This window comes from Megalops cyprinoides, chromosome 4 (assembly GCF_013368585.1).
Source record: "Megalops cyprinoides isolate fMegCyp1 chromosome 4, fMegCyp1.pri, whole genome shotgun sequence".
Lineage (NCBI taxonomy): Eukaryota > Metazoa > Chordata > Actinopteri > Elopiformes > Megalopidae > Megalops > Megalops cyprinoides.
In genome coordinates this window covers 40,964,572-40,979,762 of record NC_050586.1, presented here as the reverse complement: position 1 = coordinate 40,979,762, position 15,191 = coordinate 40,964,572, and the positions used below count along the sequence as shown (strand labels likewise).

General features: G+C 43.8%; 2 protein-coding genes across 3 annotated transcripts in view; one reads left to right on the top strand and one right to left on the bottom strand.

Moving 5' to 3' along the window:
• Positions 1 to 301, top strand: part of LOC118776315 (bone morphogenetic protein receptor type-1B) — a 34,208-nt gene extending 33,907 nt beyond the window's left edge. The window contains exon 11 of the mRNA XM_036526565.1: positions 110 to 301. Within this exon, the coding sequence (XP_036382458.1) occupies positions 110 to 235 (126 nt within the window). The 3' untranslated portion in view covers positions 236 to 301. The remainder of the gene's footprint in view (positions 1 to 109) is intronic.
• A 2,921-nt stretch (positions 302 to 3,222) lies between these two features.
• LOC118776314 (netrin receptor UNC5C-like) overlaps positions 3,223 to 15,191 on the bottom strand; it is a 156,381-nt gene continuing 144,412 nt past the window's right edge. For both annotated transcript variants that reach the window (XM_036526562.1, XM_036526563.1), the window contains 4 exons: positions 14,322 to 14,471; positions 12,901 to 13,065; positions 10,376 to 10,554; positions 3,223 to 6,199 (listed from right to left, as the gene is read on the bottom strand). In XM_036526562.1, coding sequence (XP_036382455.1) covers positions 6,040 to 6,199; positions 10,376 to 10,554; positions 12,901 to 13,065; positions 14,322 to 14,471 — 654 coding nt within the window. In that variant the 3' untranslated portion in view covers positions 3,223 to 6,039. The remainder of the gene's footprint in view (positions 6,200 to 10,375; positions 10,555 to 12,900; positions 13,066 to 14,321; positions 14,472 to 15,191) is intronic.

Sequence of the window (15,191 nt, the reverse complement as noted above, 5' to 3'; positions counted from 1 at the left end):
ACGCACACACACACGCACGCTCACACACGCACACACGCACACACACACGCGCACTCACACACACACATTCGCACGGCGCGCTGACCGTGCCTCCTCTGTGCTTGCGCAGTGCCTGAGGCAGATGGGGAAACTGATGACGGAGTGCTGGGCGCACAACCCGGCTTCTCGGCTCACCGCCCTGCGGGTGAAGAAGACGCTGGCCAAGATGTCTGAGTCCCAGGACATCAAGCTGTGAGCGGGAGCGGGCCGCCTGCGGGCCCCTCCACACACACACACCACCCCTCCAGCCCGCCGGGTCGGGACGGGAGCCGCTCCGGGCCCCAGCGCCCTGCTCCCGCAGCGGGGCCCCTCCAGGTTCCCAGGGGGGACCGAAAAAACCGTTCAGTGCCCTGCTTTGCTGAAGGTCGCAAGCAGGTGATTTATTTGGCCAGTCTCCTGCCAGTCTCTTGTGTTTTTTTGTTTGTTTTATTGTTTTTTTTTTTTTGCTTGAGAGCTGCACGGACAGACGCGCCACAAGCAAACGGGCTCGGATTCGCTTTCTGTGAAAGCTCCTCGAGCGTCCGACAGAGGTCAGAGGTCACCAGGAAGGGACGAGAGGGTGGATTTGCCCTCAACCCACTGCCCACGCCCCCAACCCTGCCCCTAACCCCACCTCCAGCTTTGGCAGGAAAAAGCCCTACTGCCATGGGCCAGATGAGAGGGAGAGAAATCAGCTCTGACAATCTGAAGCCATAGCACAGTATTGCTGTTCTTTTTTGATTTTGTGTCACTGTTATTGGCCTGGGTTTGATCGGGCTTCAGCCACACACAGAGAGAGAGAGAGAGAGAAAGAAAGAGAGAAAACGCACGTTCTGTTGTAATTCACCGCAGTAAAAGTTTCTTTGAAGGCAGCAATGGAGTCAGCCATGAGTTTGGTGAAAGTGAGGCCTGACTGAGGCAGCAGATGCTATGTGTTTGTGTGGCCGTTTCCCTCATTTCCTAGTTGGTAGAGAGACAGGGCTCCAGTCCTCCCACACTGTGTGCCTTCAGGGTACCCTGGGATTCCACAGAGGCCTTCACACTACAGCACAAATATGCACTCACAGGCTTAGCCTATAAATGAGACATAAGCACTCGTGTGAAGGTTAACAACACTAAAAGATGCAAGCATACAGGATTCCTGAGGTTTGAGAATTGCATCTGTACCACGTTTAAGCAACCAGTAGGTACATTGCACTGGCACTGCTAAGAAAAGATTTTAAAACTGTTGTATTAATACATGCATTTCCACATGTGATTTTGAAAAACAGCTGCTATTTGTACTAAAAACGCTGCAAACTCAATAAATCAATCAGTTCAGGGCGTCTGTTCAGGGTATAGTGCAGTATCTGAAGAACACATTGCCAATAACTACCCTTGATTTCATATTTGAACACTTATTTTGACACAGTTATGTTATTTGTTTTCTGAAGCATTCTCAATCATGAAAAGCTACATAATTTCATAATTTTTACCTCATAAAATACCTTCATAACAAATAATATAAATATAGAGTTCTGTACTGTGTTTGTGGGAAAAAGCCAGACAAGGACATCTGACTTATTCAGAAATACCCTATGGTAATCAAATCTGTTCTCAATTCCAGGAATAGAAATATTGTTATTTAATTCTTACATTAAGATTATCTTAAAATGAAATATATTTCTCAGATGATGTGCCTTCAGTGAGTTCCAGACATTTGTGCGCAGGTGTGAGAACACAGAGACAACACCTCATATCATTAACGGCTGTCAATTACAGACAAATCCAGCCTTTCTCCACCATCACTTTGGGGACAACACGCAAGCTCATTAGTGTCATTTACCCTGTGTCTCTATGGCAACTGCTGGAGTGTTTGTAGAGGTACAGTATAAGCGGATGGGAGTCCTGGTGCCTAGAATAGGAATGGGTTGGACTTGATCTATTACACGTGAGCCGAGGGCCACACCATCATGTTCTGTCTCTTTGGTAACAACAGAGTATCCTGTCTCAGGCTGCTGGATGAAGACTAGACATATCTTGTCAACTGTTTAGATTTTGAGCCTGTAGCTGCCTTAATTTTGTTTTCAAATATTGACACTAATGTCTCCACACCAGTCGATAATGATAATGATAAACTGTCGAAGATGGACTTGAAGATGTTTCTTTTTAAAATCGTGTACAGAATTCTCTCTCCTCCCAGGGCCCGTGCCTTATTTAACCTGTACATAGCTGTAAATGAGAGTGAATGTATATGTTATAAGCAATCTATGTATCAGGCTTAACATTCCCCTAATAAAATGGTTTCAGTCTGTTGGTGTTGTTGCTTTGGCTTTGAAAGGGCAATCCCAGCTAGTCGGTGTTAGCAACATCAAGTGCTAATAAGGGATTATTGGCAGCCATCTTGACCAGCAGTCATCAGCAGTGTGAGCTAAAGGTGATGCAAAGATGGTCAGACAATTACTGAGCCTGAGGACCAATCACAGATCAGGGAGCGGCTGGAAAGCTCCAAGGACAACGTGGTTATCTGAGCAAAATAATAACTGGCATAGAAATCAGTCTTGAAAATAAGTACATTTTTGAATTTTAGAGTTTCATTTGAATTAGTTTCATTTCAAGAAGATGAAATGCATGGCTGTTAAAGTTGACAAAAATGTAGCTTCAGTATGTGTATTCAAATGTTTCACCCCAGGTGTAATTATAAGGTCAAAACAGAAAATAAGAGTGATATGCTTCAAAAGATTTTCACATTTCTGTAAAATGTTGATATGTAAAAAAAGCACTACAGTGTGTTACTACCAGTTAAACACAACTATCCCTCTGTTTCTGTGCTAGCATATGTTCACGGATTTAGCTTAATATTTTAAGTGATGTTCTAAGGGCATTATCTTAATGTATGCATATAGGTATTAAGGCATAACACCAATAATTCTTTCTGCTTTAATTTTCCTGCCTTTCGGATTCATATAAACACAGGAAATCAAAATTAAATCGTATTGAATCAGTAGCAAAAACCATCAAACATTGGTATGTCCTCATTGGATTAAAAATGTTTATGTTGGACAGAATCTCATGTCATCGTATCTTTCAAATCTGCACTGTACTTTAGACCATCTAAACAACAAAGCACAAAAATACACATTGAATGGTGATGTCACAATCTTTCAGAATTGGGAGGAATTTTGGGAGCAATGTCCACATAATAAAGACAAGATGGACTCTGTGTTCAGAGTTGCTTATAAATATAATTTATTACTTGTTTAAAAATTCTTTCTTACACTTTTTACAGAACTTGACAGAGGAGATGCAAGCATTTGCAAGTATCAGTCATGAAGCGTGCCAAACAAGAGTGGATCACATCCTCACTTTACAAATAATAATATTCATCATAATGGTAAAATAATACTCGTAAAATGCACTTGCTAGCACTGTTCTATTAGTACGTCTTGTTTATAAAGGATGCCAAGTTTGCATAGTAGACACAGCTTTAGAAAATTGGACAGCTTTTATAGAGAAAATAAGATGGACAAAAAACAAACTTACAAACTACTTAACTGTACTGCTGTTAAATATACTGAAACGAATGGTAAAAAATATGTCTGATAGTAGACTTCTGTACATCATAACGCATTTACATACTTCATTATCTAAACACAATATTTTATTCTTGTATCCCTTTTTCCCTTTGCTGTATCTTGCTTCGTCTTGTTGAGGTCAACATGCACTCCTATCCATGGAAACATCCCCTCAGCCTCTGCACAGTCCCAGATATGACAGGATAGCAGAACAAGGAGCCACAAAGAAAGCAAATCAACACAGAACCTTAAACTTTTCTGAAAGGTGAACACTCAAGGCCCCATCATGGCAGAACTTCTAGAAGTGTTGCAGTACAAATTTATGCTCATTTGAGACCATCAAGGAAAACCCAAAGTTGAATTCAAAGGTTCCAAACTAAAGAGAGACAGTGAAGCCTCTGACATGACCTTTGAACTGTGAGACATGCTAACATCTCCCTCTAGTGACCGTAGCACAAAATACCAATACGACTGAACTCTTGTGTACACCTGTAATAATACCTTTTTTTTTCCTTGGTTCAATAAATTAGGGGGGATTGTATGCCACTTGTATAAACATCATATAAATAAAGTACAAAATTCCCTCCTAAATTTCTCAGTTTTCATCTCTTACAGATGCGCCTCTTTCAAATTGTTCTCTACATTTATTAGTAAATATATACTGTATATACCTGTGGAATGGAATGTATAGACACCTATGTTCATTACTATTCTTTCAGTAACCTTTATTTGCAAATGTTACCTTCAAAATAAAAACAATGGCAATGCGCGGAGGAGGTTTTCAGTAATCGCGTAAACCAGGATTCATTACCTCAGGATAATGCAAAATTTCAGACAGTATTTCTTCAGTGGTTTTAGATTTCATTCTAAATTTTCCACTTCACCATTTTGGTTAGCTGCTTAAGCTGTGAGGAAAAACGGACCGACTTATCATGAAAATTGCAGAAGTAAGTTCTGTTATCTCAAATGCGAGCTGAATTCGGTCAAAACATGATACCATCTAGCGCTGGAGACACTCCGCCTCTCTCTACATTCCGCTCTCGTTACTGCTGCTGAATTAATTTCGTCTCGTTTTGCGAAAGGAGAGAAATTAATTCAGCGGGGCTGAAGCCTCCTCCAACATTCACAATTCTGACCGAAAGCGCACTTCGGCTTGGCCGCTCTCTGTATTCAGGAGCCTGATCTGTGTGTTCTGTGTCAGGGGAGGCTCCCGGGGATCAGCCGGCACCGGAAGGGCAGACCTGTCCTACACAAGGCCTTCCTTCGCTATGACAGCTTTACTGGCCAAGGTTCTTCACATATTAATCTCCCCAAAAGCACGCAAGTGTAGAGACGCACCACTGTACTGCCGTTCGGTCGGTGCACAAAACTACAGTTTAGCTGCATGGAAATTATTTTATACGTCCACCCAAAAATGAGTTTAAAATCAGAAAAAAAAACACAAAAATCCGATGAGAATGATTAATGCTAAACAAAAAGGCGTATAGATATTACGAAATACTTGGTAAATGTATATTTACATGTTCGTGTGTTTTTTAATGTCTTTTTGTAAGGTACGTCTTATTTCTATAGATGGTGTTCTTCACCATGTCCATTAGGTGGCACCAGAGAACAGTGAATTTAACGTAAGAAAATAATAATAAAAAAACAAAGAAGAAAAGATATGCAGGCACAATATACGGTTGCGTAAAATTACTGGAAAAAGAAAATTATAATATGCATAAATAAATGTGACGATGCCTACAGACAGACACATATACACGTGTATGCACGTGTATATATACGTATACACATACATACACATGTATGTGTGTATGTATGTACGTATGTATGTATGTAAAACGAATACTTGAGAATGCTTAGACATAAATGTGAATTAGAGGATAAACATAATGGCTGATATATGGAGCAGGCAGGTGGAAATGGCGCAGATGAGAGATACTGTATTTGGTTCTCCATCACACACCTGCACCGATAGGCGGGAGCGCTAGACTCCATCCCTAGATCCCCACCCCCTCCCTGACTCTCTGACCCTCCCTCCCAGTTACTGAGTATCCTACACACAATAATGTCTGGAGTAGGAGGTCATCCACGTATATGGACAGCAGAATTAAGGCGTTTCCTAGGAAACTGTATAAAGGAAAACAAAAACTGTACCAAGGAATGTACAGCTAAGGCTAACAAGAAGATCCTCATTTGTTTTATTTTTTACATTTTTTTTTATCGTTGTCTGGTTCATTTTTTTGTTGTTGTTTTGTATTTTTTGTTACAATGAGTCTCAGCAGTACCACGACTCATCATTAAGATACACGGGGTCTCTTTCTCTCTCTCTCTCTCTCTCTCTCTCTCTCTCTCTCTCTTTAAAGTCATTTGTTTTCTCAGGCGCCTCCTACATTAGTGAGAGATTGCGACTGTCTCTGTCTTGCCAGTCCCCATGCAACCTGGGGGCCTTTCTGAGGACGGCGTGTCAGTGTTCTGTCACCATGGGCACGATGTTGTCGTGGCGACCCATCTCCTCCAGCACGGCAGCCAGCCGGTTCAGGTTTCCATCAGGGAAGTGCTGCGCCTCCCACAGGTCCAGAATCACGCCAGTTGGACTCGACTTGGTGGCAAAGTAGTTCAGGTACCTGGGAGACAAGAAGATACTTGTGAACTGTATGTGAGGTTACATGAAACATACAGGAGATATAGGTGAGTTATACATGAGCTATATGTGAGGTATACATGAGATATACAGGAGTTATATGTGAGATATATGCTCATTATATGTGAGGTATTTGTGAGATTTACAGGAGTTATATGTCTGATATATGTGAGCTATTTGTGAGTTACACGTGAGATATAAAGGAGTGGCACATCTTCAGGAAAGACAGGAAGCAGGAAAACTTAATATGTAACTCCAGCATTGCCGAGACTCCATGGATCACATGAGATCCAAAGTATTGATTCCAAAACTTGAACCCACAAAGCTATTCTGGATAAACTGTTTAATTTTGTTCAGCACTTCATGTATTCATTCATGAATCTATCAATAACATATACACTTGTATCATAAAAATTATGCAACTGACTCCCATGTGTAAATTTGACATTTATCAAAGATCACATATACATATATGTATGCATGCTCATGTATATATGTGTATGCTGTAATTACAATCGATCAATTGATCAACAAATCACACAACCACCATACAGAACAGCTTCAAACTCCCTTTTTACATTTATGAGATACTTGCACTGAGTTGCAAACTGTCCACACACTAAAATAGGCATGGAAACCTGAGCAGATAATTGTATTCAGCTCGGAACTGTCGGCACACTAGAACAGGCCTGGAAGTCCAATTGGATAGTTGTGTTCAGTTGAAAACTGTCCACACACTAAAGCAGGCCTGGAAGCTCTGTCTTGTTAACAGACACAGGTCCATCTTGCGATCATATGATGGGAGCTTGGGGCCCTTCATTGATACAGGGCTGAAAAACGAGGGGATACTGAGTCTAAATGAGGCTGTCCCATACCACACTCCCCCTCCCCTCCTCCTCTCTTCACCACGCTGTCTCTTCCTTCATTGATTCCCCACAGGGCCTCTGTGCCGGGGGAGGAGGGGGGGGGGGCGTATTTTCACCACAGTTAAAACATTGAATTCCGTTACAGTCGATGCTGTTCGCCACGGGCTCCCTGCTGCAGCCACGCGTTTCACCGCCCCTCTCTTCACCGTGACTGGCCCTCTCCGTGACTGCCCTGTCCAGCTCGCACCACTTTCTGTGACCTCATGCACAAGGTTCACACCAGGGTCTCGTACCGTCACATTCCAGCTTAGACCTAACCTGCACTGCCTTACCTACCTCCTGTTGGTGCAAATGCCGGAAAAGATAGAAGAAGGCCACGTCATCTTTACAGGTGAGAAGGTATCAGCTCTGTGTGACACCTCACATAAAAACCCCACTGGCACAGAAAAGAACTGCACACCAGATAGCAGGTACCAGATACCATACCTAAGCTGCGCAGATACCGCCAGTGCACATGCTGTACTGGAGTCGAGCTGTTGAGAGCTGATAAACAAAGGAAGTGATGTGATGCGTGTCTGTCTGTCTGTGCTCTAGGAGCAGCCCGTGGAACAGGCCTAACACAGGCACAGTCATTCTGGCACAGCCAAACGGCGTGACGAATGGCACTGTAAACACCTTTTCCGCAGGCGAGGTTCAGCCCGGGGTGCCACAAGATGGGTGCACCGCGACTGCTGGAGGAGGATGGCGGAATGTCAGTCCCCCGATCCACCCCCCTTCCCCTCCCAACCCAAATCCCCCCGATCAACCCCCCCCCCCCAACCCCCCCTCCGCATGCATTCTGTTGCCTTGGATAAGACGGCCCCTGCTGGGATATGAACTCAATCGCCAAAAAACTGAATTTGCTTGGTTTTTTTCTCACGGAAAGCGTCAAAAAAAAGGGGGGTGGTGATGGGGTGGGAGGGAGGGTTAAAAAGCCTAGCTCTGGGACCCCGCTGCTTCCTCCTCTCGCTCTTCCTTTCATTCTCTCTTCCTCCGTCGCACTCCGCCGCTCCATCCTCTCGTCTGCATATTAAGCGCTTTTCTCTGTGATGGACGGCTCGCAGCCTGTTTATTTACCTCTGGAAAATGAGGACAGCTGAGCTCTTTTTTCATTTTTTTCGCTTTTCCTTGGTTGGGTAATTTAGCAATTTCCTTGGATATATGGCAATCCTTTCAAAAAAATCCCAAACTGACCAATGTGGTGTTAGGGCAGGAATGCAGAGGTGTTCACATCTCATTGTGTGCGTGCGTGCGTGCGTGCGTGCATGCGTGTGCGTGCGTGTGTGTACGTGCCTGTGTATGTCATAAAAGCACGGATCTGTTCCATCTCTCAGAGTGTCTTTGTTTCTCATTTGTATCAACGCAACTGTCCATTATTTGTACAGTGAAATGACACATAAAAGGGAGTTCTTTTCCATACAAACGCATGTTAAAATGAGGAGGAAATGAAACTGGAAAATGAAATGACATTTCATAAATGTGTGTCATATGCAACCTATACATCTAAATTGTTCCATAATAAATTATAGACGTGTCTGTGAAATGCATGTCAGGGAGATTGATAGTGAGAGGGTATGAATACAGCTCTGTGTGTCAAGAATGTGTGAGTATCTCTGTGAGTGCATCTCTGTGTCTCACATGTGTGAGTGCAGCCTGTGTGATATTGTGTTCATGATTATGTGCAATGTGTGTGTGTGTGTGTGTGTGCGCGCATGTGTGTGTGGTGTGTGTTAAGGCCTTTGCACACCAAGTCCATATTTTTCGTATGCGTTTTTTTAATCTGTCATCCAAATAAAAGTCGTTACGCACAGAAACCTTGCACACTGAGCCCGATGCGTTTTATTACTCTATTCATTGCGAAAATTCGCAGTACGAGACAAAATGGAGCCGTCAAGCAGTGAGGATGATTTTGTGGTCTTTTCACTTCTTGAAAGTAGAAAAAGAAAAAGAAAATATTGGGTCCATCCAATCCTGAGAATGCGTCAAGAGGAAGGAGAGTTTCACCTGCTAATAAAGGAGCTACGGAATTATCCTGATCGTTTCCAGGTCTATTTCAGGATGTCAGTGGTCCAGTTTGATACGCTGCTAGCAATACTGGACCCACACATTAAAAAGAAGACCACCGATTTCCGCGATCCAATTGATCCTGAACAGTGGCTGGCAGTATGTTGGGACACACACACACACACACACACACACACACACACACACACACACACACAGACACACACACACACATACACACACACACGCACACACACACACACACACACTTACTTCATGAGTTTAACAGGCAATCCAAATTGTGCCATCAGAAAAGTGCACGCTAGGTAATCAGCCTTTCACTGGATCTGCAGTTATATACAGGGCACAGCCTCAAAATGCTGCAACATACAATATATCATCAGCTATACAAGGCAAACACACCTCAGTCCACAAGTGTTAAAAGTCTATTCAAGAAGATGGCTTGGATTGGTTGCACTGTTTAAAAAGTTGCACATGGTGTGACAACTTCAGTAGAACTAGTCTAGTTTTGAAAATATATGACATTTGTCAGGACAAAGATGAACTATAATACATCAATAGTTGTCCTGTGACCAGTCTGTTTATCACACTCTTCTGCCAGAGCTGATAGTGTGTTTGTGTTTTTCGATGCTGTACCGGAGATCCCAGATCCAGTCCTGCGTAATTGCCTGGTTCGTGCATGCACAGTGCTTACACCCTCTTGAGATTCCTTTAAATTGTTCCATCAATCTGAGCGGCCAAAGGCTTTTGACGGATGTGAAAAAACACAGGAAATCGAACCTGTTCCAAAAACTTTAAAGACGGATGAAAGTTTCGGAGTCGGTGTGTAAACGTGATTGACACAGCGTGAGGGCGTATTTATTAAACATGCGACAATTTTGAATGAAAAATACAGACTTGGTGTGCAAAGGCCTTTAGTGTGCATGTGTATATATATGTGTGTGTGTATAAATGTATGTGTATATGTATGTGCACATGTGTTTGTGTGTGTGTGTATGTATATGTGTGTATATGTGTACGTGGACGTGTTTATGTATTTGTATGTGTATGTTTATTTGTATGTATTTGTGTGTGTGTATAGGTGTGTGTGTGTGTGTGTGTGTGTGTGTATGTGTGTGTATGTGTGTGTGTGTGTGTGTGTGTGTGTATGTGTGTGTGTGTGTGTGTGTGTGTGTGTGTGCGTGTGTGTGTGTCTCTCTGTGTGTGTGTGTGGCAGCATGTGCCCTCACCTGTCCAGGTTGAGCTTGTGCGCCAGCATCCTCCAGTCGTTGCCGCGGGTCTGTGGCGCGTCCAGGCTGCCACACAGTTTCTGCCGGATGGACAGCGGGATGCGGAAGGCGTTGGGTCCCACCAGGGTGGTGATGTTGCTGGCCGGGTCCATCAGCGAGGTGTCGATGCTCTGGGTGTCCTGCAGAGGGCGAGAGAGAGGGAGAGACCCAGCGTCAGCGTTGTGCGGGCAGTCCACACTGCAGGCCTTCACAGCCCCACTCCAGTGGCCAAGGTTTACACAGTAACCAAACAAGGCCGGCTGTAATTTGGGTTTATTGCTTTGGGCAAACTGCAGGGACACGGGACCAACTTCTCTTGCGCGTTGAAACAAAAAACGTAGCCAACGCCGTAAACCACGACATCATTCTGACTTGCCTTGTAAACATGCATGGGGTGGAGTTTGTCTGCAGACACCCCCCCCCCACACACACACACACACACACACTCTTCCATTCCCACCCCCTGTGGCGTAATTTATGAAAGCACACTCTTCATACATCTCGCACAGGGAGCGATGAGGCTTTAATTCCTGTTTTCATTCCCTTCCTTCGCTTCCCTTGATTATGAATGCTTTTCCTAATGAATTTCAATAATAAACAAAGAGCCGATTACACAGCTCAGCTTTTTTCCCCCTGCCTCAGACTGCCATTACAGCAATTTCAATTTTCTCATCCAAAAAAAATAGAACAGAGAACTAATTAATATGACATGGCACATAAATAAATATAAAAACGCTAACGTTGATGACAGTGATTTGTTTTACAAATCTATGTATCCTCACATCAGACTGTTCAAATGTATGTTACCAGCAGCTTCTTTAACTGTGTCTTAAAAGGCTAGCATTAATGGCTGTAACGTTATTAAAATTCAGTAACTCGCCACACATATGTGCACATACAGACCACATGCTTATGTACACACTATACATTTGAGAAATTTAATGTAAATTATGTGTACGTATTGTACTTAAATACATTTTGTGCGTAAATTCTATAATGATCAAATGTACGTTTTTAGCTTTGGCAATTTGCAGATCACTCACATTACCAGAGAGAATCTGTAAGAGGGCAAAGCTGTATTATTCCTGAGGTCCATGCTCGCAGGCATTGTTTCTGGATTCCCTTATAATTACTTTCAAGGGCTTTCTGGTGCAGGACATTTTCTATTGGTGCACTGACAACAATGGCGAGCACTCAGCACGGGCAGCCCTCTTTTAGAGGGGAAGGCAGAACAGGGCCACAGGTCCAGAGCAGCAATTTCAAGGGCCATCGAGAAGCCTGGGGTTCATTCGATAACAGGCATCCCCATTCATGGCAAAGCAGCACTTTTAGCCGCTCTGTGTTAATGTCGTATTCTCTCAGCGGGAGCAGAATTGGTGCTTCTCTATAAGAGTCGATGAGGAATTGGGGGAGGGCCATCAACCCATACCCCCCCCCCCACCTCTGCAGTGCTACTGGAGAGGCTTGTTCAGACTGCGGGACCAGGCTGACGCGTGATGCGCAACACGTGAAGCCTCTCCGTTTCTAAACTGTCACTGCTACCCTGGCACCACCATGGATTGAGAGAGAGACAGAGAGAGAGAGAGAGAGAGAGAGAGATGGAGGAGAGTGACTGTGTGTACGTGTGAGAGAGGCAGAGAGAGACACTTATTGTTATTATTATTGCACTACTGCTTATACCTGTATGTCAGTTACTGTCACCATTACTGCTGCTATGTCATATTTCCCATCTGTAACCTTACTTTGGCAATGCTGTACATTGTAAAGACATGGCAATACGGCTGATTTTCTGAGAGAGAAAGGGAGAGAGAGGGAAAGGAAGAGACAGGAGGAAGGAAAGAGAGAGCCCCCGAGGCTCTGAGGAGAGCAAGCCTTCCTTAATAAAGAAAGACGGTCTGTGTTGGATGGTCAATGAGAGAATTCCGCCACGGCGATCTGTCACGGCACCATTCATCTTTTCAGGAGGCGCTAATTAGCCCCCGTGGGTAGGGTGGAATGGCGGGGGTGACGGGCAGGTGGAGGAGACAGGGTGTGTGTGCAGGCTGCGGCTCTGAATGCCACGGATCGAACCTGTTCCGGTCTGCTATGCCAAGCGGGGTCACCTGAAATACCCAAATTTTACCCCAGACCCTGCCCCGTTCATGACTCAGAGCAGCACCCAGCAAATCCAGGACCAGAAATAAAATGAATCTTCAGGACCAAGGATGAGTATAGATGAAGTGACAGCAGGAAGTTTTGGATGGATAAGAACAGGGTTTATCAAGACAGAGTATGCTTAGAAAGGTCAGGACAGTGTGTGATTGGTTAGCATGTGCTATAACAGATCAGGACAGTATGTGATAGGTTAGCATATGCTATAACAGATCAGGACAGTATATGATTGGTTAGCATGTGGTATGACAGGTCAGGACAGTATGTGATTGGGTAGCATATGCTATAACAGATAGCAGCGTGTGGTCTTACAGGTGGACACAGGTGGTGCCTACCTCAGACAAAGTGCTGTTGAGCTGGAATATCTGTCCCTCTCCCTCCACCTGGCGGACGCACAGCTTGCAGGTGAGCTCGGCCGTGCTGGGGCTGAAACGCTCCAGGGTGAAGGTGCAGTGCAGGGTCCGCTGGGAGCCGCTCCACACCTGGTAGAAGGGGATCTCCTGCAGGGGGTGCGCACACATACACACACACACACACAATTCATGCATCGGGCTGAGACTGGAAACTGCGCTGAGTGAATTCAAATTAACTGTTGCGTGGCGTCACCCCAGCTTTGATGAACTCACATTTAGGTCAGTCTTATATTTTTCAGTCACTAACAAAACACAGTTTGTTCATTGAGGTGAATGGCATGCCCATAATGGCATGTAAATAACAAAAATAAATAACTAGTAAATAACTAAATAGAGGCCTTCCGATAGGGATTTACTGTTCACATGGGCACAAACACAAACACAAACAGTGCAGAATGTAGGTCTGGAGGATTTCGGTTATACATTTCTGCAAGCCTAACTTGTCTTGTATTCTGTAATTAGCACAGGTAGTTACTGTTGTTTCCTTAATTAGACTGCAAATAGCTGATTATGTTAAGTGCATTTGCTTTCACAAGGAGGCACACAAATCGCATATTTAGATCCTTAAAAGAACATGCAGTGCAAATATCGAAAGGAGCTTGTCGGATTATTTTTGTTTTTACGCAAACAAGCAATTGAATAACGTGTCACTCTCCTGTCACTAAATCGTTTGAGTTAGCACTTCTCCCTCTTAGGGAGAACAAACCTTGCTGGCTTCATCTAGACAGATCAATATCTCTTTGATCGTCATGTTTAAGGTGTAAGGTTAAATGCATGTTATCAAAAGTAAACGTGAAAATACTCAGAGTCTAATTACTGTGGAGAATGGTAATAAAGTTTGTGAATGTATTTATGCATCTCAGTTCTTCAATACAAGCTGAGAGCTTTCAGGGCAGATATTTCTCCTACACACATACACAGCTGCACTGACATTTAATGTTCTTGTCATTTGATTTAAACAGCAATAAAATCAGCATGAATGTCTCCATTCTCCTCTTCCTGCATGGGGTAATTTTTTTTTCCTACATTCAGCTTTCTTTTCCTTCCTTTCCTCCCTGGAATTGTTCACTCCTCATTGGATTCCATGGCCCTCAGATCTGCTGGGAAGCAATCTCTTCCCAGAAAACATTCCCACATGCACACTCCTCCTACCAAACAATCCCACATGCACACTGCTCCCACGAAACACTACCATGCTCAAACTCCGCCCACAAACCCCTCCCCCACAGTCAAACCCCTCCCACAAATCCCTCCCACACTCAAACTCCTGTGGTCGTTCCTGGCCCTCCCATAGCTGCCCAGGCCGGAACATGGCCTTGTCCATTCCTGCCCTGCAGGCCCACCTGGTACTTGGCCAGCAGCTTGCTCTTCCAGAGAGTGTGTGGGATGTCGTGGATGGAGAGCCGGAGGTTGTGGCTGCTGTCCTTGAAATTCAGCGTCTTTGGTTCATCCAGGAGCTTCCCTCCCATCTGTTTCTCCATCTGCAGAACCTCCTGTGAGTGACAGGGAGGAAAGTAACTAAAACTGTGCCTCAGCTCAGCAGAACTTCACAAGTGAGGAGCCATGTGCATTAAGACAAGAAGCACAGATTGCCCAGCGACGCCCGGCACAAAATTGAATTTATGGCTGAAAAACAATCGCAAGCGCAAAAAAAAACCAAAGTGACAAGATGCTATTCTAAGTCGGGAAAAATCAGAGCCTCCAATGTTTTTCCTACGATGAAACAACATCAGACATTTCATCATATATGTGGGTATGTTATTTTTACTTATTTTTTAAGCATCTTATTCTTGGGCATTTTTTAATGTTTTTACGTTATTTTTATTTGGAGATAATCACATAAGGAGGAACATTTTCCTTTAAAATATGACTGTGCTGTGCTTGCAGCTGTCTGGGAGAGAAGGCAAAGTTATATTAAACACACGGTATAGCTATTTAACTGCTTGGAGGAATCTTCAGTCAGTCATAAAACATCTTGATTACAGCACAGAAACAGAACCGAAGTCAAGCACAAACAGCGCCCACACACAAGCTATCTTCAACTGCAACGCTGCTGTTGCCATTTTTGGTGCAATTAGCAGCGAGACTTCACTTGAAAAAAGTGCAAAGAATTTCAGTTGATTAGAACAAGAAATGTTGAATCTGCAGAACAGTTCCACTTCCTCTTATTTTATGTTGCATATTTATATGTGTGTGTCTGTGTTTGTGTGTGC